A 27,429-nucleotide genomic window follows, 5' to 3' on the forward strand; every position below is an offset into this window, starting at 1 on the left:
AAACCAGATACTAATGTTAATTTGTATCCTTTTTTTCTCCCTGATTTACACATCTTCTAGTTTTTAACTGGTATTTAAGGGAGTTCTGTATATTTAGGGTTAATTTGCTCTCATTTTTTTTATAAATTAGAAGATGATTTTGAGATACTAATGACTGACTAGATTTTTTAAAAATATGAGATATTCGCATCACAACTGTGTTCTTAAGCCAAGCAGTCGTTAATTATTCATGTAGTTTTATTTATTTGACAGCTTGCAGAGGCTGATTAGATTTACTCCCCATCTTCCCCCGGTGCCTAATAAATAATGCAGTAAAGGAGTGATTGACATTTTAAGTGTATGTACACAAGTATCTAGTGTACAAATATGTATGAACATAGAGCTATATTTTATGGATATTTCTCTGTATGAAATGTGCACATTGACCTCATCTTCTACCCATATTCATACCTCTCACAGTGAAATTACTAACATCTTAAATAAGAAGGGTGAATGGAAACCTACAGAATTGGGATACGTCATTTGAAATTTGTTTGAAATTCTTGTTTGTTCCAGAAACAGTTTATTGTTATTATTATTATTATTATTATTACCATGTAGTTATACAATAAGGTTACAATTCCATAGCTTAGGTTATGAGTACAATGTTTCTTGATCAGTGTCATTTCTTCCATTGTTCTCCCCCATTTTCCCTCTCTCATCCGTATTCTTAAGTTATGTAGTTCAGTTTTTACATAATTTGCATTGGTTAAAACAGCTGCATTTGCTGACCTTCCCTTCCTCCATTCATGCACTCCTTCTTTGCCCCACTCTTCTAAAATGTATTTCCACTTCTGGTTTATTTCAATAAACAGTACTTAAGTTGTCCAGAGGAGTAATACCATTGGATTCCTCCCCTAACTATACCATCCTTTGGTCAGTTTGTGTATAAATGAATAAAGTCCTGCATAGGTTATAAAGTCCTGCTTCTACATATGAGATAAATCATATGCACTATTTGTCTCTCTGAGCCTGACTTATTTAACATATTTTTCTGAATTTCTTTTAAAACCAAAGTTTATTTTTGTGAATAAAAATGTTTCTTCAAGCACTAATGATAAGTAATTCATGTCTAGGTTTCTCCAGTTCACACTGAGACTGGGGAGCAAGTCTGTTCTGAGCACATGCAAAGCCCCTGACCAGCCTGGTGAAGGAGTTTTGTTGCATTATTCCTATGATAATGGGATTACTTGGAAACTCCTGGAACACTATTCATATCTCAGCTATCATGAACCTAGGTATGTTGAAAAGCATCTGGAAAAACATGCTATCACTTTCCTGAGAAAATTATGGTTCAAATGGTGTAAGACTCTAAGTGTTTTTGGTTGTTTTGTTTTTGTTTTTGTTTTTTACTGAGAGATGAGTGGACAAAGATCAATGTGTCTTGTCATGAATAACTAATGAGCCACTTTCATCTGTTTGTCCCAAACATTTTTTATTTTTTCATTATCTTTAAGTAGTTGTATGAAGAAGTTCCCATTCTACAAAACAGTATATAAGCCAATTATTTTTTATTGTGAAAATACTGTACAGAGGGGTTACAATTACATGAGCAAAGTAATGAGTACATTTCTTATCAAGCATTGTTGCCTCCTTCTTTGTTTCCCCTTCCCATCCCTTTCTATCTCCAACCCCTCCTCTCCCCCACTCCTCACTCCCCCCTGTCCCCTGTGCCAAAGTTGTAAAGTTCATTTTACAACATAGAATTTTGTACATCTGATTGTTGCAATGAGTCCACCTGTATCCCTATTTAAACAATTTGTTTACCCAAACAAAGGAGGAGGCTGCAATGCTTGATAAGAAATGTACTCATTATCTTGCCCATGTAGTTGTAACCCCTCTGTACAGTATGTTCACAATAAAAAATAAAATAAATTTTTTTAAAAAAATTGTTTTTTCCTTTCCCCTCCCCAAATTATGCCGACATCAAATACAGTGAAAACAAGGGTTATCATGGGAGAGGGACAGACAAAGCAACAAAGAAATCATCTTATAAATATGTTAGAAACAATAGCAAGAAAGAAAAACCATTTGAGTCCTTATCTTGGGGTTCATTTCACCTAACATCAACTTATCTGACCTTTTCTGCTTGTCTCAGACATGTACTAGTTATTGAAAGTAAAGGAGTGGAGCCAGTAATTTTTGATAATTAAAAAAATTATTCCTGCATCTTATATTCTGAGATATGATTTAAATATGGCACTAAATTAAGTAGTGAGTGCAAAAGACCTTTTCTATTATATATTGATTTCCTGACAAAAGTGGTATGTGTGGACCAGATGCCAGTGTGAACCACTGGTTCACACCTGTAATCCTCACTATTCAAGTTTTTGAGAGCTGAGGACTGAGGTTCAAAGCTAGCCCAGACAAGAAAGGCCTTGAGACTCTTATCTCCAATTAGCTCACCAAAAAATAACCCAAAGTAAATCTGTGGCTTAAGTGGTAGAGTGCTAGTCTTGTGGGAATAAAAGGTTCAGGAACAATGCCTAAAGTCCAGAGTTAAAGCCCAAGGAGACACACACACACACACACACACACACACACACACACACACACACACACACACACACACACACACACACACACACACACACACACACACACACACACACACACACACACACACACACACACACGTACACCATTATATGTGAGGATAGATTTTCTTCATTCTACTTCTATTTGCCTCTAGTGTATACATTTCATGACCTAGCAACAATTGTCAAATTTGTTTTATTTGGGAAAAGCATCCTTCAGTAGATAGTCCATATCATTAATGATAGAATTTAAAGATACTCTTTCCTGCTAGTTTTTCAGCTACTCCTTTAAAAAGAGCAATGGAAGAAGAGCATGAGAAATCTCAAAATGAAAGTTTAAAATTAAAATACAATAGAGGAGTTCATTATGGTTTGTATCTATAGAAATTAACACCATTCCATTCTGGGAAGTTGATTTTAATCATGGAACATATGAGAAGAGAAGGTTTGCACGAGAAAACACAGGGTTTGAGATGCAAGAGAATGGGGCACTGATAACACGCTTGGCATATTTTACAGTTTGGCTTAGGACCACACCCCCATGTTTATCTATTTACAAATGAACACAAAATTTTATTTCCACAGCAAATGAAATAATCATTAACAGCTATTATGACCTAAATTTTATACATTTAATTTTTAATGTACCAGCTGTGTTGAGTATGCTCGCTCTAAAATACAAAGCTAAACTCAACTTTTCACTAAGTATGAATAAATGAATCTTAGAGATATGTCTCACAGACTCTCCGTAGTGAACATTACCAGAAAATTAAATAAAAATCAAGGTGATAATGTTAAAATCATGAAGAAAATATTATCATTTCATGTTAACTTGACTCAAAGACCAGGTTTTTTTCCTGACAAGGATGGACAGCTACAAAACTTAAGTAATCAATCTCTATCATGAAGTTTAATTAATCTTTGTTGAAATAAAAAATAATGACACATTTAATGTTCTATTGCCAATGTGTGTTTAATCTTGCCTGTCATTTGACAGCAACATTTTTCTTCTGAGCAGGACCAAGGTGGCTTCTCATTATTAGGTATGTGCATAGCTTGAAAGATTAAGATCAGACTGGAGAGCTTTTAAAAATGAGACCCCAGTAGTGGTCTCCAAATGCTTTGATTTTTCCTTATACTTCCCTCATCTGTGAAGCTCTTCCTCCTTCCTTTCTCTCACCAATATTAATAAAAAGTGACATGGCAGAAATAGAATTTCATATACTCTAGATCCTAAATTATATTCCATTTGATAAATAATACAAACCACAGTAATCCTTCATAGATGAGTTAAATATATCTTGATGCCTTGGGCTATTTGCTGCACTTCCCTTCTGTATAAATTTCTGCCTGTAATTGCTGAAAGTTTCACATTGTTCCTTTATGCCAAAGTTGTTTAAAAAATGTGATCTACAAATTATATATACTAGTTGGCTACGTACATAATTTGCTTGTCTGTGCTTCATTCTGCAAATAACTCTGTCTACTTATTATTTATAAAATTTAAAATCTAATAATTAAGTCGTTTAATTGAAACTGACTAGACTATCTTGCAAACTAATTGATACTTTTATTAATATAGAATATATTTCCTTTGAAATTAAAAAGCACTCTAGATTTTCTCGTAATTATAGGGATTTTTATATTCTAAAATTATTACTAAGTCAAATCTTAGATGAATTTTGTGCCTTGAATTACTGTATTTTATCTCCTCATGGTTTCATCATGTCACCCAATCCCATGGTACATATACTTATCAAACATTTTTTCAAACAAATCTGTCTGTTTAGTACTTACCCACCAAAGGAAGACTGAAACTAGATGTTGACCCAAGTCTCTGGGTTCTTATTTGATAATTCCAAATGGTCCCATTGTTATCCATACCAGCTCCATTGACATACAGAAGAGTAGAGACATCAGTAGACTTCCATCTCCACCTCAAGTTACAATGTACAGATTCTAAAACCCTTTTGTCATGTAGAATGTGCTTACCCTTGAAAAGGATATTTTACCTCCTATTCTCTGTATACACATTTTATCAGGGTTATATTCATAATCAAACTCTATGCAGTGAAGATTTGTGGGGTTTAGGTAATGACACAGGAGAAAGAAACAGGCAAAGTCCTCTGGCCCTTGCCATAGGACTATTATTATCCCAGTTCCACATATGATAATGCAGAGGTGCATAAACTATCTTTATTTTTGCAAAATTATCTACATTATATGTCAGAACAAGAACTCCAACATAAGAGCCTGACTCAGGTCATAACTACTTTACCATGAAACTATTGGTCATTGCTATCACATGTATGCACTACAATGTTCTCATTAAAACTTGCCCGGAAATTCTATTTTTAAGTTATTTCTAATTACACTATGTTCTTGGAAAATATTTACTGATTTTAGAATTACTGACATAAAGGAAAATTAGTTTTCTAATAACAGTGTTCCTCAAATTAAATTGTTAAATCAGTGTCTGATCCTTGCATTATTGAGTTCAGCTCAATTATTTTGTTTCCATATATTATGAAAAATACAAGTAATTATTTAATAAACAAATCTCTGGAAAAATAGAAAGTGACAATTACTAAAATACTTAAGTAAGTTTTATTATTCTGATAAAATCCATTAGTAGAAAAGTCAGCAGATTATGGAAGAATTTAAAATACATAAATGTATTAGCTAAATCCTTCTAGTTTATGGGTTCTTAAGTTTATATTTCTGAATTTGTATATGAATTATTATTATTATTTAATAAAGTGTTTAGCCAGGTGCCAGTGCCTGTAATCCTAGCTACTCAGGAGGCTGAGATCTGAGGATCAAGGTTCAAAGCCAGCGTAGGCAGGAAAAGTCCGTGAGACTCTTATCTCCAATTAACCAACTGAAAACCAGAAGTGGTGCTGTGACTCAAGTGGTAGAGCACTTGCCTTGAGCTGAAGAGCTGAGGGACAGCACCCAGGCCCATAATTCAAGCGCCATGACAGAAAAAAAAAAAAAAGAGAAAAGAAGTGTTTTCTCACATGATAAAAACTCCTGCCAGTTTTTTAATCAGTCGTGTTAGTCATATTCTTCTATTCAGTCTGTCCATATACAGATGATTTGAAAGGAAAATAGACATTATTTTTCAATAGATAAGAAATCATAGTAGGTATGTTTTTTTTTAATTAACAAAATAAAGATATGAAAATCAATGTAATGGGCCAGGAATTTCATGCTTGGACATTGCATTTCTAAGTAGTTATCCAACTAGTCATTTGGCCCAGGAAGTTTTGCTTTGCTCTCTAAGAGAAAGAAAAAGAAAAGAAAAAAGCCTTTAATCTCTTCAGCATGCATTTACTGCAAGTACCTCTCCTGGAGTGTAATTGTGCACTGATGGAGACAAATGTCCCACTTGCTGTTTGTTTCACATCTCACTTTGTATAAGGATGTAAGCAGCATGGTACTGTGATTTATGAAGCTTTCAAGCAGATGTCGTTGCAGTGGCAATTAATGCATGGTTCCTGCTGCTGCGTACAATAATTGCTCCTTGAAATTAGATATTATTCTTAATTTTCTTCCCCATTTGTCAGATACAGGTTTGTTGTAGCTGTCATGACACAGCAAGTGACCTATGTGTACTCTGCTAAATGTATAGGAATGAGGAAGTGCCCTGGCTCTAGCCAGCCCCCAACTGTAATGTGTAATAAACTGTCCACAATCTCCCATCACATCCTGATGAGCCCTACTCTAACAACTGTATTTTACTGAGAGCAGTGGAATGAAAGCACAATCCCATTTTTCATGTGTTTAGAAGACATTGAGACATACAGGAAATTGAGCATCTGAAAAGAATATGGATAATAGTAGAACCTTTTGTTTTTTGGCAGTACTAGGGTTTGAACTTAGGGTCTCACACTTGTTAGTGAGGCTCTCATACTGTAAGGGTTTCATGTGTGTGTGTCTGTGTGTGTGTGTGTGTGTGTGTGTGTGTGTGTGTGTGTGTGTGTGTGTGTGTGGTTTAAACTCATGCTTGCTAGGCAAGCATTATACCATTCGAATCATTGCCTAATCCTAAGTTTTTCTTGTTGACAGTAGATGAATTTAATGCAGATAAAAGTATTTTTAATACTATATATCAGAGCAATAAATACTATCTTACTAAAATACTTGCATTTGATGACCTTGAGGTAATCTGAATTTAAAATTTTTTTTCCCTGTAGAATAATCTCTGTAGAGTTACCAGATGATGCACGACAGTTTGGAATTCAGTTCAGATGGTGGCAGCCATATCATTCCTCCCAAGGAGAAGATGTGTGGGCTATTGATGAGATTATCATGACATCTGTTCTGTTCAACAGCATAAGTCTTGACTTTTCCAATCTTGTGGAGGTCACTCAATCTCTGGGATTTTACCTTGGAAATGTTCAGCCATACTGTGGCCACGACTGGACCCTGTGGTAAGAATTGTTGTTGCTATGATTTGCATCAGTGATAGGGGTATGAGAATTTTTTCTAGTCCTTCAGTACTTTGTCATTTGTTGACAAATATTTAGTTGAACAAAAACCACTTGAAAAGTTAATACTTAATAGAATTGCTGGGAAAGAGAATTGAAAACAAAATATGATCAATTTAAATAAATACAAATTTCATATTTATTATATCAATTTTTGTTCCTCTAAAGAAGAGAGTCTATCAAAAACTCTCTTCCAAAAATACTAATAATTAAAGTATAAGTGACTATCATAGTCTTCTTTCATAGAGGGCTATGGTGATAACAGTGAAACAAAAAAAATCACAACAGTGACTATTTCACTAAAATTTCTTATGAGTAGTTCTGTTTTCATACTGTTTTGCAGTCCTGATTTATTAAGTAAGATGTCCTTTTTAATCCATTTTATCAAGCAATATTGTACTAGTGACAAAGAGCTAATGCTGGTAGAACTTCAAGATTGTAGGTATTCTAATTAAGGTAAACTTTATTTAACCTCCCATGGGCATATGTAAATTTAATTATACAACAAACAGTAAATAAATTATTTCAACTGTGATTAGTACTTCATTAACATCAGTAAGATGATACAACAGTGATTAACTGGAACTGACTACTTGACAGAGAGGACTCCCACCAGGCTTCTCAGAAGAAACTTTAGATAGTTTTGACATTAGATATTGTATATTCCCACTGATTTGAAAGTGGAAAAATAATAGTGTCAGGCATGTGGAGGAAGAGGATGATCATGGCATGTGCCAAGATCAGGAAAGGCCAGTGGTACCAAACCCAGGGAGTGAGAGAACACATCCCTTAAAATGGAAGCCAGAGTCAGAGATCAGATCGTGTATTATCTTCCAAGGCTAGAGATTCTGGATTCAATCTGAAGTCTTCTTGATCCCACAGCCTTCACCATATGCATACTACTCCTCTCTGGATTCCTTTAAAACCACAAATATTGCTGAGGAATCATTTCCTAAGAGAGTTTAATTTCCTATTGAGTCATGATCAAATCAATTCAATTCCTCCAGATGAATCACTCAGAAAGTTATGTACTACTATTGCCTCCAGAGAGTATATCATAAATGACCCATCAGTGACCTTATCATAATTAGAGGTAAATTTTACACACCATTGCACAGAAAATTACCTTTGATGGGAACTGTGCATGTTCAGTCACATTTCACACACAGCAGGCTAAAATTTTAGCATCAAAATGACAGCTAATGGCATGAAAGTACAGCTGGTCACTTCTACTACAGGCATTATCAGCATTATCATAGATAGAATGAAATTTCCACTAAACAGCAGGAAAGATTATACTGTATGCAATTTGGTAGCCTCAGATTTTTTAATGAATGCACTTTATTAGTCTTGTAGCCTCCCAAGAAGGGGTGAAGCAAATAAGATAAACAGATAGAGACCAAAAGAAGATTTATTAGAATTTTATGCTTCTGAACATTTATATTGACCTGAATTAACAGTCATTCAAATTGGTCATGTACCATAAACTATAACTGGAAAGTTTTGTTAGTAGGGTTATATTTTTTAGTACTTTTAATGTAACAAAGAATCATATCATGAATGCAAGTCCTGTACCATGTTTATTTTCATAAATAGTTAACATCTGCTGAAATAAACTCCAAAGTTGCTGAGCATTTTAATTTAACACTTGAGTTGAATGCATGATAACAGCAGTTTAATTTTGGTGCTTTGATCAAAATCCTATGAACAATATCCTTTCACACAACTCTGATGAATATTCTTAACCCACCACTGCTTTAATTGGTAGAGATACATTTACTTTGTGAAAATACAATCACAGTAATTCTAGAAAAGCATAAGAAAAGATAAATAATTGTGCAATCCCCATGGGCACCTTGAGTAGCACTGTGTGAGTTTTATTAACAACCACATGTGAGAGATGAGATTTGACTTTCTGATCTTCTGTTGAAACAAAAAGGCATTATCTTGGTCATGAAACAATGGAGAGGACACTCTGGCAGTGATAATGAGACTAAGAGAAACAATTAACCATTTAATAAGGACATGAAAAATGCTCACTGCTCATTAAAATGAAACAACACGGAAGATCTCAAACTGTTCCCATTTTCTTAGCCAGTGAGTCAGAATAAAACCCCTTTTAATGACACTGTTTCCTCTCTGCTCCTGTTGTCCAAAATGAAATGTAAACTTAACTTAGGTGATTTTTTTTCAAGTACACTTGTTACAATATGGAAATTCAAGTGATGGCATTGATAACTATTACAGCCTCCTAGTCCTCAAATAAGCTGTTTTTTAAATTTAAAATAATTATTAAGTTAAAATTCTTTAAGCATATCCAAATAATTGGCCTCTGCCCTTCAATGAGCTTGTTCTCTCAAGGATATGTAGACATAGTCTGTGCAGAATGACTAGTGTTCAATTAATTATTGTTGACTCTTCCCAGCTGTGAGTTCATTTGGTTCTCATTTTATAACTCATGACTTTCCAGGAGCATGTATTGTTGTTACCGAGAGTATTCTCCAGGGAAAACTTGGACAATTGCTTTTTCATTACAACAACTACAGTCAATATGCTGTAAATCATTTAGACTGTCAGGGAGAGTTTGGGGAATTTTTTAATTTTTATTTTATTTTATTATCTTTAAGTAGTTGTAAAAAGGATTTGCCATTTAACAAAGCAGTTTATGAGTACAGTATGTCTTGATCAATGTCACCCCTTTCAACATTCTTACCCAAACTGGGCTTTTTAAATGTGTACAGTCATGAGGGGATAGTTGTTATGGCATAATAGAATGGCAGTTGATTTTAGCAATTATGGTGTAATAGACCATAGGCTTTAATGTCATAGACTTGAGTTTAAATTCCAGCATCCATATTTGGAAGCTTAGATAACCAAAGCAGTCCATATATTTTAGGCATATATTTGAGGCATATATTTGAAGCTATTTTAAGCATATATTTTAAGCTATTTTAATAAGGTTGCATTTAAACAGCTCTATCAAAAGAGGAAAGGTAAGAATATCTTAATACAAAGTTTTATACAATAAGCATCCCTAACTTCTAATTACCAGGCTCAGTCCATCTCAGTATTTCAGCCCATCATGACTTAACACCACCTCTAACCCTCCTCCCACCCTAGTTGCTGACCCTCACTCCTTTATCAGCTTGTGGTAACAGTGTCAAGTGCAGTGGAGAATACTAGTCTTGCACAGTCTTTTGTAATTTTGGGTGATATTTTAATGGTTTCATTTTTTTTTTTTTTTGTCGGTTGTGGGACTTGAACTCTGGGCCTGGGCGCTGTCCCTCAGCTCTTCAGCTCAAGGCAAGCGCTCTACCACTTGAGCTACAGCGCCACTTCCGGTTTTCTGGTGGTTTATTGGAGATAGGAGTCTCACAGTCTCTCCTGCCCGGGCTGGCTTTGAACCATGATCCTCAGATCTCAGCCTCCTGAGTAGCTAGGATTACAGGCGTGAGCCACCAGCGCCCGGCAATGGTTTCATTTTTCAATCACATGTCCCCACATCAAAAGTTCAGGAGAATATTTTAATCTTCTCTGTACTGGAGCTTCTTATCTATAAAATGGGAATGGGAATACCTACTTCCAATCACTGTGAAGGTTATCATTGCTCACCGATGGAAAGTACCTGTTATGTGCTTGCCAATGTCCATTCTCTTCCCAGGTCTGTTGAAAAGGAAGAAAACTGGCATTTGAGGTGTTGTATTTAGGTCCACATCTTGAGAGGCTTTCTTGAATTCTAAAGACAAGTAGCATTTTTGGTTGAGTAATGTGAGCATGCTTCTGAAGCTTATTACCTTTAGGGCAGTGATTACCTTTCTCATTGTGACAGAAAGAGCATAGAGGAGGAAGAATTTATATTGGTTCATAGTTTCAGAAGGTTCCATCGTGATTGCTTGGTTCCAGGCACTTTGGCAGAACCCTATGAAGTGGGAACATGGATCAGAGGAAATTCTTTACCCCATAGTGGGCAGAAAGCAGAGAGAGGGAGCTAGAAAGAAGGCCATGGAAAAGATACCTCTAAATCCCCAGTGCTCCACAACCCACTTCCTCTAATTAATCCTCATCTCCTAAAGTTTCCAGAGCTTCTCAAAATAGAACCACCATAAGGTGTTCAATACATGAACCTATAAGGAAACATATTCAAACCATTACATTCTACCCTGGGTCACCAAAGTTGCGTGGCCATCGTGTAATACAGAATGTATTTAATCCATTTTAAAAATGGCTCCAAGGAGGAGGCAACAATGCTTGATAAGAAATATACTCATCATCTTGCTCATGTAATTGTAACCCTTCTGTATGGCATTTTCACAATAAAAAAACTTATTAATTAAAAAAAAGAATGGCTCCAACATTGTTCGAAGGACAAGGTCCAAAGTCTCTTCTGAGACCCAGGGAAAACACTAATTCCCTATTTGGTATGGAGTACACAGTGGTGGCATAATGTGAGCTCCACTGGCCTTAGGCAGTCCCACTTGATGGTCTTACTGTTTGTGGGCTTCTCTCTTGATCTGGCTGTACTCATTGCCTGTGGCTTTTCCTCACAGATAGTCTACATTCCTGCCATCTCCAACCTCATGGAGTCTGTACTGGAGCATAGGCTTCAATCTCAAAGTTTCACACATTGCCCCCTTGGGGAACGCTACACATTATCTGCCCTCCCAGACCTTCCCGTGAAATCTGAATAGAAGCCTCCTGATCATACATTCTCTGTGCCTGTAAAACCAGTGTCATGTGGATTATGTTCAGGGATGTTGCAAGCCTGTAGCTAGGCCCCTTGGACTATGGCTGCAGCAGCCTGGGCAACTACACACAGTGAAACAAGTCCTGGAGAAACAACTTCCTAAACGGTCTTGATCAAGCAGCGTATCCTAAGGGTTCTTTCTTCATAAGAGAAAGTCTATAAGATGAATCTACCCTTTTGCACCCTGTAGCCTACCATCAGTGGGAGCTGGCCAGTTCCTGAGATGCCTTCAGTGCATCCTTGTATTGTCCCTGTGTAAAGTATTGGGCTTTTTTCTAGTGGCTTAATGAAGCCTTTTAAAACTCTTAAAGTTCTTTTTCTGGGCCAACTAAATGTTTTTCAAGCCTTTCTGCTCAGGTATTTGCTCTCAATTCAGGCTGTAAATCTTACTAAAAATAGCAATTACTATACCCAGCCTAAATGATGTACTGCCTTGGAATCTCCTTAGTCAACTTAATTAGTCCATTACTTTTTAATTAGTAACGTTCAGTCCCAGGATACAAAATGCAGACAAATTATTTTCCAGAAGATAACATGGATGGACTCTAGCTCAATTCCTAGAAAAGTTCCATCTGAAATCTTTTGAATCCATTTTTTTGCTGTCTACATTTCCATCAGCATTTTGGCCTTCTGAACTCTGATTATAGCATTCTAGAAATTTTCTAGCCTACTTCTACAAACATGTCCAGATTCTTCTAACAAATCAGTTCCAAAGACATGAGGTTGGTTTTTAATAGCAAGCATACTTCCCTGGTACCCATTTTCTATATTAGTTACTCTTTTCATTACAAAATACTTGACAGAAACCACCTAAAGAAGGAAAGAATTTTTTGGCTCATGGTTTCAAAGGATTCATTCATGATTGCTTGGCCATGTGAACTTAGACAGAACACCATAGAAATGTGAGTGTATATAGTAGAGGAGTTCTTCACCTCATTGTACACAGGAATCAGAGAGAGGGCAACAAGAAGGGCTCAGAAAAAGATGCCCCAACGTACCCTCAGTGGAAACCCACCTTCTAATTAAACTTTTTGGCCTAAATCTTCTAGAATCTCTTAAAATAGGACCACCAAGTGTTCAACACATTAATCTATGGGAAACACTCCATATTCAAGCCATAACAACTAGATTCTGATGAAGAAAGTATTGGAGGGCTATACAAAGAAAAGATCATAATGGTATACATATTTGTGTTGATATACATTTAATCTAAGTACTGTTAAGCATCTATATTCAGGTGGATTACATTCCAACAACAACAAATATGTTATTATAAACAAGATTTGGGGCCAGATAGGTAGGTGGTGAGGTTGTCAGGAAATACCAAATATAAAATATCCTAAATGCCTGTTTATCTAATAGTAATATAAATGCAGTTCCTTTAAATAACAAATGTAGTAGAGGGAAGCATGTGACTATTAATAATTAAGGTAAAATTGAGATGGGGTAAGAAAAGCTCTAGTTTTAGCTTATCATTAATAGTGCTTGAGGAAAAGCAGATTTAATTAAAAGGAGACTTAACAATAGATGAAACTAGTAGAAATAGTAAGAAGTGACTCGGGTATTTCATAGACATTGAAGACAGAAGGTACTCATTCCTTGTTATGTCTAGTGTTATTTACAAGTAAATCATTAGCACTACTCACGTTAGGTTCACTCTGTAGAGAGAAATTTCCTAAACTAAGTAATGAAAATAAAGAAAGTAAAAGAACACTCTGTAAGAACAGGTTAGCTGTGAATGATGGGAGAGGTAAAGGAGGAAAGGGTCAAATTCAACGGCATGTGGGGATGGGATGGGAAGGGATACTCTTTGAGTCCTAGATTTTCACCAAGCCCTAGTTGACATGGTCCATCCTGAAAATTCAAGAAACTAGACATATTAGAGACTGAGAACAGCTGGGCGCTGGTGGCTCACGCCCATAATCCTAGCTACACCCGAGGCTGAGATCTGAGGATCATGGTTCAAAGGCAGCCCGGACAGGAAAGTCCGTGAGAATTATCTCCAGTAAACCACTAGAAAACTGGAAGTGGTGCTGTGACTCAAGCAGTAGAGCGCTCGCCTTGAGCTGAAGAGTACAGGGACAGCATCTAAGCCCAGAGTTCAAGCCCCAGGACGGACCAAAAAAAAAAAAGAGAGAGAGAGAGAGTGAGAGAGACAAAGAACAGCTGCAGTGTGAGTATCCCAGGACAAAAGAAACAAGACAAGTGGTACGTCTTTAGGACACTCAGAAGGTATGTATTCATATCTCCTGGGCAATCTATGATTAGGAGCCAGAAACAAGAATTTGCTTGTATGTTTTATGAGAAACAAGAGTGGCCCAAGTAAAAATCCTCAACTAATATAAACATATATATAATATATTATATATAATATATATTACGTTATATTATGTATTATACATAATACATATTATGTAATATGTATTATATATTATAATTTATATCATATATACATCAGGCTGGGGCTTCATATCTAGAAGTCTGGCTACTCAATAGGTTGAGGATCACAGTTGAGAGCTAGCTCAAGCAGAAAAATCAGCTTTTATCTCCAATTCCTAATAAAAAGCTGGAAATAAAGGTGTTGTTCAAGTGGTAGAACACAGCCTTGAGCAAAAATGCTCAGAGGTAATGCCCACACCCTGGGTTTAAGCCTTACTTCTCATTCTTTCTCTCTCTCTCTCTCTCTCTCTCTCCCTCTCTCTCTCTCTCTCTCTCTCTCTCTCTCTCTCTCTCTCTCTCTCTCTCTCCTCTCTCTCTCTCTCTCTCTCTCTCTCTCTCTCTCTCTCTCTCTCACACACACACACACACACACACACACTAAAATGAAATGTCTATCTAACAATATAAATTAAATAGTTCACTTAGATAGGCATTCTGATGATTCTTCAGAGACTGAGCCCTGTGCAGCATAGTAAAACTCAGACAGACAAACAGATAGACAAACAGTTCATTTTCCATAAGCTCTATTATATGTTTCTATTAACAAAAGTAAAACTGTAATTTAGTGTTATGTAATGCTTATGAACTAAAAGAACTGAATGATGAGTGAAATTTTAATATATACAGAGAGACTGTTGTTGTAAGATATTTATAGGTTATAAAAAAAACCACAAGGGAGGGGCTGGGAAGATGGCTCAGTGGTAGAGCGCTTGCCTTGCATGTGTGAGGCCCTGGGTTCGATTCTTCAGCATCATATAAACAAAAAGAAAAAAGCCGGAAGTGGCGCTGTGGCTCAAGTGGTAGAGTGTTAGCCTTGAGCTGAAGAGCTGAGAGACAGCGCCCAGACCCAGAGTTCAGGCCCCATGACCGGATCCAAAAAGAAAAAAAAAAAAAACCACAAAGGATCAAGAATGATGTGCTATAATAGTCCAAGATTTCCAGACTGACATGGAGAGCTGCTGTCACAAATCATATTTGCTCTGACATCACTTGGATCTATAGGGACACAGCTGACATGAGAGTATGGCACACATTTAGTAAGCCTTTGATTGCATGTTTTTAAGTGAGATTTACCTCTCATTTACAACATATTCATATTTTATTAATGTTTATTAATTGTACAAAAGAACAGGATTTATTTTTTAAATAAGTTTTTTGTGAAAATATTGTACAGAGGGGTTACAATCACATGAGCAAGGTACTGAGTACATTTCTTATCAAGCATTGTTGTCAATTCCTTTGTTTTTCCCCTACCATCCCTTCCCTCCCATCTCCACAATTACATCCCCCCCCCTCCCCACCGCTGCCCCTGCCTAAATTGTAGTTTGTTTTTCAGCATAGTGTCTTGTACATCTCATTGTTGCAATGGGTCAACCTGTATCCTTTTTAAACAATTTGTATTTTCCCTCCTGCTCCTCAAATTATACCAGCATCAAATACAATGAAAACAGGGGTTATACCGGGGGGGGGGGGGGGAGGGGGGACATACAAAGCAACAAAAAAATCGTGTGGTACCTTATAAATACGTTAGAAACAATAACAAGAAAAAAACCCACTTGTGTTCTTATCTTGGGGTTCATTTCACTTAACATCATCTTATCTGACCTTTTCTGCTTGTCTCAGACATACACTAGTTATTGCAAATAAAGGAAACCATGGGGCCTGGCTTACTTCACTTAATATAATTTTTCCAAGTCTTAACATTTCCTAACAAATGGGGCAATGTCATTCTTTCTGATGGAGGCATAGAATTCCATTGTGTATATATACCACATTTTCTTAATCCATTCATCTACTGAGGGGCATCTGGGTCAGTTGCATATCTTAGCTATGGTAAATAACGCTGCAATAAACATAGTTGTGCTGGTAGCTTTAGTGTGGTCTTGTTTGTGATCATTTGGGTAAATGCCCAAAAGTGAGATTGCTGGGTCATAGGGGAGTTCTATGTGGAGTCTTTTGAGGAACCTCCATACTGCTTTCCAAAGTGGTTGAACAAGTTTACACTCCCACCAACAATGCAGTAGGATTCCCTTCTGTTTACATCCCCTCCAGCATCTGTTGGTATTAGAGTTCTTGATTATATCCATTCTAACTGGAGTGAGGTGGTATCTCAATGTTGTTGGTTTGATTTGCATTTCTTTTATGGCTAGAGAGGTTGAGCATTTCTTCATGTGTCTATTGGCCATTCTTATTTCCTCTTCAGAGAAGTTTCTCTGTAAGTCTTTAGCCCACTTATTTATTGGGCAGTTGTTTCTTTGAGGATTTGTTGTTGGGGGATTTAAGTTTTTGAGTTCCAGGTATATTTTAGATATGAGACCCTTGTCCGTTGTATGACTAGTGAAGATCTTCTCCAGGTCGGGGGCTTTCTATTGATCTTGCTAGCTATGTCTCATTTGTCCAACCTTTCTTTCATTTGTTGTGTTTCTGGATCTCTATAAAGAAAATTGTGAATGACATAGCTAGCAAGATCAATAGAAAGCCCACCGATTGGGAGAAGATCTTTACTAGCCATACAACGGACAAGGGTCTCATATCTAAAATATACTTGGAACTCAAAAAAATTAAACCACCCAACAACAAATCCTCAAATAAACAACTGCCCAATAAATAAGTGGGCGAAAGACTTAAAGAGAAGCTTCACTGAAGAAGAAAGAAGGATGGCCAATAGACACATGAAGAAATGTTCAACATCCCTAGCCATAAAAGAAATGCAAATCAAAACAACATTGAGATATCACCTCACTCCAGTTAGAACAGCAAAAATCAAGAACTCTAACAACAACAGATGCTGGAGGGGATGTGGACAGAAAGGAACCTTACTTCATTGTTGGTGGGAATGTAAACTTGTTCAACCACTTTGGAAAGCAGTATGGAGGTTCCTCAAAAGACTTCACATAGATCTCCCCTATGATCCAGCAATCCCACTTTTGGGCATTTACCCAAATGTTTACAAACAAGACCACACTAAAGCTACCAGCACAACAATGTTTATTGCAGCATTATTTACCATAGCTAAGATATCGAACCAACCCAGATGCCCCTCAGTAGATGAATGGATCAAGAAAATGTGGTATATATACACAATGGAATTCTATGCCTCCATCAGAAAGAATGACATTTCCCCATTTGTTAGGAAATGGAAAGGCTTGGAAAAAATTATATTAAGTGAAGTAAGCCAGGCCCAAAGAAGCATAGGTCCCATGGTTTCCCTTATTTGTAATATCTAGTATAGGTATGAGTCAAGCAGAAAAGGTCAGATAATGTGATGTTAGGAAAATGAACCCTTAAATATGTATTTTAATGTTTTCGTTTCTTTCATGCATATGTTTCTAACGCATTTATAAGATTATTTCTTTGTTGCTTGGTATGTCCCTCCCCCACAGTGTAACCCCCGCTTTCACTATATTTGATGTCAGTATAACATGTGGAGGAGATGGGGGCAAACAAGTCGTTTAAGGATTCAGGTGGACCTGTTGCAACAATGAGAAGTACAAAATGTCATGTCAAAACCAGCTTTACAATGTCGGTGGGGGGGGAGGGGGGTATAATTGGGTGGGGGGAGGGGGGAGGCTGGGAAGGGAGGTGAAGGGTAAACAAAGGAGGAGGCTGCAATGCTTGGTAAGAAATGTATGCATTATCCTGCCCATGTAATTGTAGCCCCTCTGTACAGTATGTTCTCAAATAAAATAAAATAATATTAAAAAAATAAAATAAAATTGTGGCCTGTGCTAAGGAGATCTAGGGTTTCTTCTATGCCATCCTGTAATGTTCTCAGGATTTCTGCTTTGACTCTGAGGTATTTGATCCCTTTGGAGTTGGTTCTGGTGCAGAGTGATATATAAGAATCTAGCTTTAGTTTTCTACAAGTATTTAACCAATTTTGCCAGCACCATTTACTGAAGAGGCTGTCTTTCTTCCATTCTATTTTTTTAGCTCCCTATAGGTGGCTATAGGTCTGTGGGTTTTCTGGGTTTTCAATTCTATTCCATTGGTCCCGAGGTCTGTTCTTGTGCCAGTACCAAGCTGTTTTTGATTACTATGGCTTTGTAGTAGAGCTTAAAATTTGGTATTGACATTCCTCCAGCACTGAGAACAGGCTTTATTATCATATTTTCAAAGATGTATATAATATACTTTTTAATTTAAGAGCATATACTTAATCAGATTTTAACTAGTCAGAGAGTGTCTACCACATGCCTATATTTATCCCCTTTTGTGGTCTTATTAAAACTTGTCAAAGAGGTTTCTTATACTAATGTAAGAATTGTGTTGTTGAACAAAGGAGCAGCCACATTTGTGCCTAGCTGATTCCTTAGGTTATAAGAAAAAATATTACTGAAAGTCTTTTGTAAAATCAGTCAACTGACAGAGACAAAGCAAATTTTCCTTACAATTTTTCTTTCATTAAACATAAACTTATAAATTATATAGAAATTCTGTCAGTTTAAAAGGTTGATGTCGTTGTTTAGTAAGTTTATATCATTTCTACAAAGACTATGAAAAGGAGCATCCAATTGTCTACAGTTAGGCTGCTGGAGGAAGTCAGTTTGGACTGGGCAGCTCCTGCAACCCCTGCTTCCTGGAGGTTGATTGGCCGAGGACACTTACCGGAAAGATAAGGCAAATAAAATGAATCACAAACTGAAAAGTCACTTTCTATTGTTTTCAACACCAGTGAAAAACATCCCCAGTATCTAGGGCTTTCAGTGCCTCAATAAAAACAGCAGTGTAATTGAGTATAACCCTAATTTGGTTTCTAAGTGACTTTCTAAAATCACCATAAGGATTTTAGTAATAAAAGACTTGATGTAATAAAGTCTTTATTGTTAAGACTAATTTATACACTCCCAACTGTTTATTGACATCATGACAGGCATTGTTTGTACTGAGAGTGCCACAGTCAGCATTGAAAATAAAGCTAGAAAAGCCCTTTGCTTGTTGAGTTTCTGTTCTAGAGTAGCAATGTTCATAATAAATGTTCATAATAATATTCTAGGTAGTGGTAATGCTTATAGTATAAAGGAATGGAGCTTTGGGCAGAAGAAATGGAGAATGGGGCTGTTTTGGATTTGAGAACTAGAGAATCCCTCTTGGGAGACATTACAATCCAGAATGATGGGAGGGACAATGATGGGAAGGTGTGAAAGGAGAGCAGGAACATAGAACTGTACAGCAAAGGCCCTGAAGCAGGCAAAGAGTTTTGTCATGCTATGGATTGGTAGGACAAAATAAAAATCTTGAACATAATTCTATTACATAAACCCAGAAATAATTTGGATCAGAGAAATAGCATAACATAATGTTTTTCTTTTAAATGATGGGTGCTAGGTAGAAGATAGATGGTAGGGATGGCAAGGACATCATCTATATATGTTACATTGGTACTTGAGATGGGGTGAGGGCAGTGGATAAATGGAACCTACGTCTATTTTGGAGGGCTGTGCTCCATGACTCATATTCCAATGATGTCAAAGGGATTGGTTTTTAAACCATTCATTTCTCGAACATTAAACTTCCCTAAAAATCTTCTATTGGACTAAGTGACTAAGTAAAGCTTAAGAAATAAGAAAACAAGCTGCCAAGGGGAAACAAAAATTTGTATATGATAGATTAGTTCAGAGGCTAGGTCTGGCTTGTTGAAATTCAAATGTGTAGATTTGAGACAAACTTGTTCTATGGACATAATCTTGGTAAGTTCTGTCTCATCTGGCTAGATCAGCCTTGCTGCTCTCACTCAGTGCACTGCTCCTCCAGCAAGCCATACCTTTTCCTCCCTCCTGCTTTGCCTCTGCATATGCAACCTCTTTATCATTCATTGCTCATTTAAGGCACAGTGCTGGGGCCTTCAGCTTTTACACAGCTCTGCAGAAGTTCCAAGAACTGGGAACATGTATATTATCTCACAAAAAGGGTAAGGAAATTGACAAAGAGAAATCAACAATTTTAATTAAATGTCTACAAAATATGAACTTATGCCAGCTTCATTAATTGTTAAATTTAATATTCATAAAATGTCCTGATACTAGAAATAATTTTTTGGTCAGGTTCCTAAGTATGCTGAGACAATGTAACAAAATATACATTGAATGCATTATCAATAGCCAAATCAAATTTCAAGGCAATGTTATATATTTCATTTAAAGTGGGGGTTTTGGCAACTGAAAATATTTGCATCTAATGTGAGACATCGTACATTTTGCTATAGTTACTGCAACTCATGTGGGTTAGTTTCCAAAACTAAAAGTATCAAAGACTTATGAAAATCCAAAATGTCCTGGCTTCAATATCCTCTTAGTAGTGTCTATGGATATATGTTATTACAAGAAAAAAGATAATTTCAGTGATGCTCATGCATTTTTCTCTCTCCTCTTGAGCCTCCCTTCCATGGTAAATGCTTCCAACCAGAAGTATCAGGCCTGATTACATGGACCAATGTGTTCCTTTCTGAAGGAGACAAGGTACAAGGTACAAGGTACAAGGAAATAGAAAGGAACCAAACAGTATGTTAAGAGAACTCATCCTAATGCTGAAAGATTAAATGTGGACCAAGCAAGTTGACTGCTACACACATTTACTCTGGATATAATGGATGTAACATAAGAAAAACAGGAACCAGAAAGTTCTGGATAGCCAAAGACCAGAGATAAGTTGAATTTTAGAAGGCAGAAGTCGTGGAAGTCAAATGGGTAAAGCTAACCCAAACTCTTTAATTATCCTCATCTCATACAAGGAAGGGAAGTGTTACAACTGAAAAGGGCCTCTGACACCTATCTACCTTCCCTCCCTCCCTCCCTCCCTCCCTCCCTCCTCCCTCCCTTCCCCCCTTCCTCCCTCTCTCTCCCCTCTCTCTCTCTCTCTCTCTCTCTCTCTCTCTCCTCTCACACACACACACACACACACACACACGTGCGCATCCCCCCCCACACACATGCACATGCTGTCTCTCATACACACACATACACATGCTCACACACCTTTCAAACACCACAGGAGGTACCACAGGAGCCTTATGAGAAGCTATTTTCTGGTGAGTTCTTAGTCTTTTCTGCTTTCTACCCCACAGCCTGCTGCTCTCTGACCCTCAGTCTCCTCCTCTTTCTGGGAATGTAGCCCAAGCTACTTTGTGCCATCTGCCCCCCTATTTCTCAGCAGTGGATTGCCTTTTACAGCCACAATTTACAACAGCTGCTGAACATTCCTTCAAAAAATGCTATTAGATGGGCAAAATGAAGACTCATCAACTGGGAACTTGACTGAAATCTTGAAAACCATTATCTAGCCACAAATTTCTATAACCTTTACAACTAATTTTTTTTAAGTTACTGGGATTCCCTGCCAGTGTCTAGAGGTTAAGTGAATTTACTTAGGTCCACAGAAGACACAGCGGGGGACTGGCTGTAAATGGAACTCTGGACTCCTAAAGAAGGGATGGGGGGAGGGGAGACTCTCTGTGGCTTCTGACAAGCTTCCACTTACCCACCTGTCCTGTAGTAGGTCTCTGCAGATGCACCCAACCTTGCTAGAAAGAAAACTGTTCATTTGCCTGCATCTCTGGGATTCCATTCCCCCATTTCTGTCTCCCACAGATGAAGTTTTGTCATCCTTAAAAGTACTACAAAGTGCCCCATTTATGCTGAGTTTTGTTTGAAAAGAGGTTACTTTCTATAAAAACTGAATAAAAAGGCAAGCAGCTTGACTTAAGCTTTTTATTGGACTAAGGGTTCATCTAGCTTAAAACTATGATTGCACTGCTGACTTTAAAAACTATGTTTAAATTTCCAAACTGAGAGAATGAAGATGCAAATGAAAATAGCTGAAGACTATGAATTTACTTTATATAGGAATGGTAAACATAAGCAAAACAGGTGCTAGAAACAAAACATACAAAAAGAACCTGAAACAGATGCTGAAAAATACATGGATTCCAAAATACCTTTGATTGACAATACAACCTCAAAATCTCAGCCAGACAGTTATCTACCATCTAGAAATCTATTCCAAAAATTATTTAAAATGAAGTATTGGATAAGTACATGACAAAATGTGTCAGTTAGAGGCATTCTAAATTTGTTTGAAGGTATAGATTGAATGGAATGAGTTTTAAAAGCATGATATAAAATAAATTTGGTATCTGAAAATTTCATATTTTAATTAGTCTGATTGAGAAACTGGTTGAGAATCCAAGAGGAAATAGTTTTTATGTGAGTATGAACTATGAAGTCAGTGAGTTTTCCTCTGTCTATAAGGTTGAAATGGCCCAAGCAAGGTAATAGAGAAAACACTGAACTGTTTTGGAACCTGAAACATGAATGAGCATCAGGAGGAAGTGGTGTTGGCAGACAATATGTCAGTGAGAGCAGAGTGAGCAGAAGCTTAGTGACCTCTCCCCTCTGGAGTCTTCCAGATTTGGGGGGAGGGGGTCAATTGTGGGGCTTGAACTCTGGGCCTGGGCACTGTCCCTCAGTTCTTCAGCTTAAGGCAAGTGTTCTATCACTTGAGCCACAGTGCCACTTCCAATTTTATGGTGGTTTTTTGGAGATAAGTCTTATGGACTTTCCTGCCCGAGCTGGCTTTGAACCATGATTCTGAGATCTCAGCCTCCTGAGTAACTAGGATTACAGGTGTGAGCCACCAGCGCCCAACTAGAACCATATTCTTTAATATGTAGGACACATTATATATCCTCAATGTATGAAGAACTATTACAAATCAGGAAAGGAAAGATTAATCTTTTTAAAAATGAAAAGTTTTAGGAAACATTTCTCTCTCACACAGGCACACATACACACATACAGCACAAATAGCTTTTTTTGCTTCTCTAGTTATCAAAATCAGATTAAGAGACTAGGCATAAAATAGGTAAAGTGAAAAATGTTGTTAAGGATTTTTAATATTGACAAGAGGTAACAATTAGCACTTGAATCATTAATGTTATTGGTAACTATAACCTGGTTCAATGTTCTTAGAGGGCAGCATGACACTAAGGATCAACTTCTACAATATACATTTCCTTTGACTAAGCAATGCTGGTTCTAGGAATTTATCCTAAGAAAATAATTGGACAAGTACACAGAGATATACATGGATGTGAATTATAGATGCATCATTTACAACAAAGAAAAATAGAAACAGCTTCCCATATTTTTCATACTTATAGATTGGCTTTATTCATTAAAAATAGAAAGATGTCAATGAAATTGTTGTAAAAGGAAGATGCAGATTTTACTAAAATTCCATAGTCATTTTTAAAGAGAAAAGTGAATGTGTGTGATTGCATGTATGAGAAAAAGTATGGAAACATTTATATCAAATATCCTTAATAAAACCCCACTTTATTTTTTAAAAACACAAAAAATATTGACAATGGTGATCTAGATAGTGAAATTACAGATGTTTACTTTTAGGAGATTTCAGTCATATGGATTTTCTAAAACATATCCCCAAAGAAAGGAGGTAATTTGTCACAAAAAAAGAAGAAGAAGAAGCTCAATCCTTAGGTATGTAGCTTCTTTGCATGAACCCTTCTTTGTGTGTTCCAGTTCTGGGACTTGAACTCAGAGCCTGGGCTCTCTCTGAGCTTTTGTGCTCAAGTCTAGCACTCTACCACTAAAGCCACAGCTCCACTTCTGGCTTTTTTAGTGGCTAATTGGAGATGAGTCTCAAGAACTTTCCTGCCAAGGCTAGCTTTAAGCCACAATCCTCAGATCTCAGCCTCCTGAGTATCTAGGGTTATAGGTTTAAGCCACCAATAACTAGTTATGAATCTTCTTTTGAAGAATTTTGTGATCCAACTGTTCTCTGACTTTGTTAGTTTTTTATATTCAAAAAGCCATTTCTCCTGAAGATGAAAAGGAGCATGTAGAGTAAGCAGAAACTGATTGCTTTGAATAATTGTTATAAGTACTAAAGGATTTTTATTATTTTTAAATTTTAATTATGTGTTATTATCGTTAAGTAAATGTACAAAGAAGTTGCCATTAAACAAAGCCATTTATGAATAGAATGCATCTTGATCAGTGTCACTCCTTTCATAATTCTCCCCTATTGACCCACAGACTGATCTCTGGTTTTCTTTTTTATTTTTTCAGCAATTTTTTGTTTTGTTTCTTATTATCTTTCCAAACTTGGTGTACATTCATTATGGCATTTAAGTACCTTTAGTTACATTGAACCTTCCAGCTACCCCGTGGAGAGACCTCACACACATGCTCATTTTGTTTAACACATGTTCTTGAAGAGTCCTCCACAGGCATGACATAGTAGAAAGACTTCAAAGTAGGACACAGAAGCCATTCTACTTCTGCTAGCTTTTCAGCAACTGTGTGAACCTGGGGCCAAAAACTCTGCCACTCAGTTTTCTTCTCTGTAACAGTGTTAAGGATTCCTGATGGTGTTCCAACCACCCTTGAATCAGAGGTCAGCTGAGAGAATCCAGCTATTGGAAAATCACAGTGTCCGGCACAGTGTGCCTCTGAGAGATGCAGTCATCGTTCTGCATCTTTAGAGTATGCTGAGGTGAATAAATATAAGGAGTCTCTGTGAAAAGACTTCCAATCTGGTCTGGAAAAAAGATCCTCTGGGACACCTGAGATAAAGCAAGGGGGCTGGAAGATAAAGGAGAGATTATATGAAATGACTATTGAACTATGGAGATTCAAGTTACATTATAGTGTTTTCTTTTTGACAAGTGTTACTATAGCGAGCCTACCAGCCTTCTTAGGAGCAAAAGTGACATGAGAAGTAATCATGTCCTAGTGGAGAAAGAGACAACCCCCATTTGCTCACTAAATCTTGCAATTAGATGCAGCAAGATTTTTTTAATTGTTTCTTATTCTTTGAGGCACTCTTGGAAGTCAACATGAATAATAAAATTAAGCTTTTTAGCTGTCTATGAATTCTGTGTCTACAATTTCTCACCAAAGTGCTGACGAGGGCTCTTCTTTTCCAGTTCTATGGTTGTAACAGAGGAAATACAGATTCATTTCTGCCTTTAGAAAGCAACTCTTGACACATGCAAAGAAAAGTGAATTAAATGGTTGTAACCCATGAAATCTTCTGCCTCCAAACCCCAGCTGCCTCAAGCTCCCACCTTGGGAGGGAAACAAATCTAATATCACTCGCTTTCAGCTGGTTTTGAATAAATCAGAAAAAATGCAAGTGGACTAGTGCTAGAGTTAAAAGCATGGACATCTGTGCTTTTCTTCTGTTATTTTGTTTGCGTTTAAGGCATCAGGATATCATTTGGTACTGTGAAATATGACAGGTGTTCCAGTGAGAAATACATTCAATTCTAAGTTACAAACAAAACCAAGAAAAGACCAACCATAGCATAAACAAAAGTGAAGAGGCGTATTTGTCATTTATAACAAGCAGTCCTAGAATAGACAGCCCAGGACTCATGAGCACCTTAATGAAGCCATCAGAGACCCTGGCTCGCTCTTGCTTTCTGCTCCACCATCTCAACAAAAAGGTCATCATCCACATGCTCATCCCTTTTTTGCCACCAGATGAGTGCTGCCCTGCTAGGGAGGAAGGAAGACAGGCAGCAGCAGAAGCAACAGGCAAAAAGGGTGTGGCAGCCAATTCCATCCGTCTCTCTTTTTTGTAATCATTTTAATATGTATTTTATTGTAAAGATACTGTACAAAGGGGTTATAGTTACATGAGTTAAGTAATGACTACATTTGCTATAGAGCATTGTTACCCGCTCCTTTGTCTTTTCTCTACCATCCCTTCCCTCCCCACCTCCCCAACTTCTCCCAATGAAGCTGTAAAGTTCATTTTCAACATAGTGTCTTGTACAGTAAAAATCATGGTAAAAGCCAAATGAGTAAGTCTACCTGACATCTTTCACTTATATCGTCTTGGTGGACACATGGCCATCACTGGACCAATCATGGAAAGGTGACTTGGGAGAAAGAGGCCATAGTAGGCAGATAGATCATCATATCCAGAATGATCTTTCCATAATAGGAAATATCAAGTAGCTCAGGGCTCTTACTCTACCAGTAGATAGATATGGGTAATAAACAACAATTTTGTTAATGTTTAACACCCTCATTTTGCTTACTTATCTTGTTATTTTCTATGCTTGTTATTTTGTTTTCTTGAAGTCTTGGCTCCTTTAGAATCTTTCATCCAACTATCTCAGAGAGTGCATGCACTTTTATCAAATCTGTGCGCTTCTACTTTTCCTCTAATTTCATGCTTACCTTCTCCACAAAGGTTATGTGCGGGTGATGTAACACACAGCATTTACTTTTGTTTCTGTAAGAATTAGGAGAACACTAAGCCATCTCAGGAGGGAGGAATTTACAAGAAGCTGGTGGTGAAAATAATCTGAAATCTGAAATGTTGAGATGGAAAATATCATATGTGGCCCAAAGTGAGAAAGTTGTAGTGGCTGTGTCACCTGGAACCCTTCAGCTTCCATGCAGTGTCATCCTATGGGGTTTCTCCAGATTCTCTCCAGATTCCCAGAATACCTGGCTCATCTCTAAAGCAAAAACAACTCAAATGAAGACTGGGTGGTTGTCTCTAATTAGCTTTCTCTTTAAAAAGTAGTAGAAAGAGCATTTAATCCTCAAAGTTAAAAGAAGCACTTAGTTCTAACAGGGGGAAAAAAAGCTGTTTTTGTCTACTTGAAAGATCATGGAAATTATATAGATAAGTTTGCATCTGTATGGCTTACTACTGCAGTTTGATTTCTTTTTTTCTACCAATGGTGCTAAAAATTGCATTCTAGAGCTTGATATTTTTATAACACATGGTCTGTGCTCAAATATAACAGCAATCATGGTTTTATATCTTTAACATACACAGTATTATTGTGATGGTGATTTGTAAATTAACCATAATCAATGTTTATTTCAAACTTCAATATTTTCCTCTCTCAGTCTTAGAGTGACAAAAATTCAAAGAGATTTTATATTGGATAAGGGCTTTGGAGTAAGGCAAAGTATATTTCTATTGAGTACCATTTCTTCTATTTCCTCATCTGTGTAAAAGAAAGTTATTCCTACTACATCAAGATGGAGCAAAGGAAAAGTAGGCACAGAAACCAGACTTTGCAGAGACTCAACAAATGACAGACACAATTATTATCTATGATGAAAAAATTTAGGACATTTACTGCTTCCTAGCTGAATTTGCATGAGCAGCAGTATTGAATATATTT

At 36.9% G+C, this 27,429-nt stretch overlaps 1 protein-coding gene across 1 annotated transcript in view; it reads left to right on the plus strand.

The window, feature by feature from the left end:
* The window catches only part of Reln (reelin), a 458,334-nt gene that overhangs the window by 307,514 nt on the left and 123,391 nt on the right, over positions 1-27,429 (plus strand). The window contains exons 19-20 of the mRNA XM_069996300.1: positions 1,116-1,277; positions 6,776-7,012. Coding sequence (XP_069852401.1) covers positions 1,116-1,277; positions 6,776-7,012 — 399 coding nt within the window. The remainder of the gene's footprint in view (positions 1-1,115; positions 1,278-6,775; positions 7,013-27,429) is intronic.

The sequence above is a fragment of the Dipodomys merriami genome, unplaced genomic scaffold (assembly GCF_024711535.1).
Source record: "Dipodomys merriami isolate MVZ:Mamm:240054 unplaced genomic scaffold, mDipMer1.0.p SCAF_5, whole genome shotgun sequence".
NCBI classification, from domain to species: Eukaryota; Metazoa; Chordata; class Mammalia; order Rodentia; family Heteromyidae; genus Dipodomys; species Dipodomys merriami.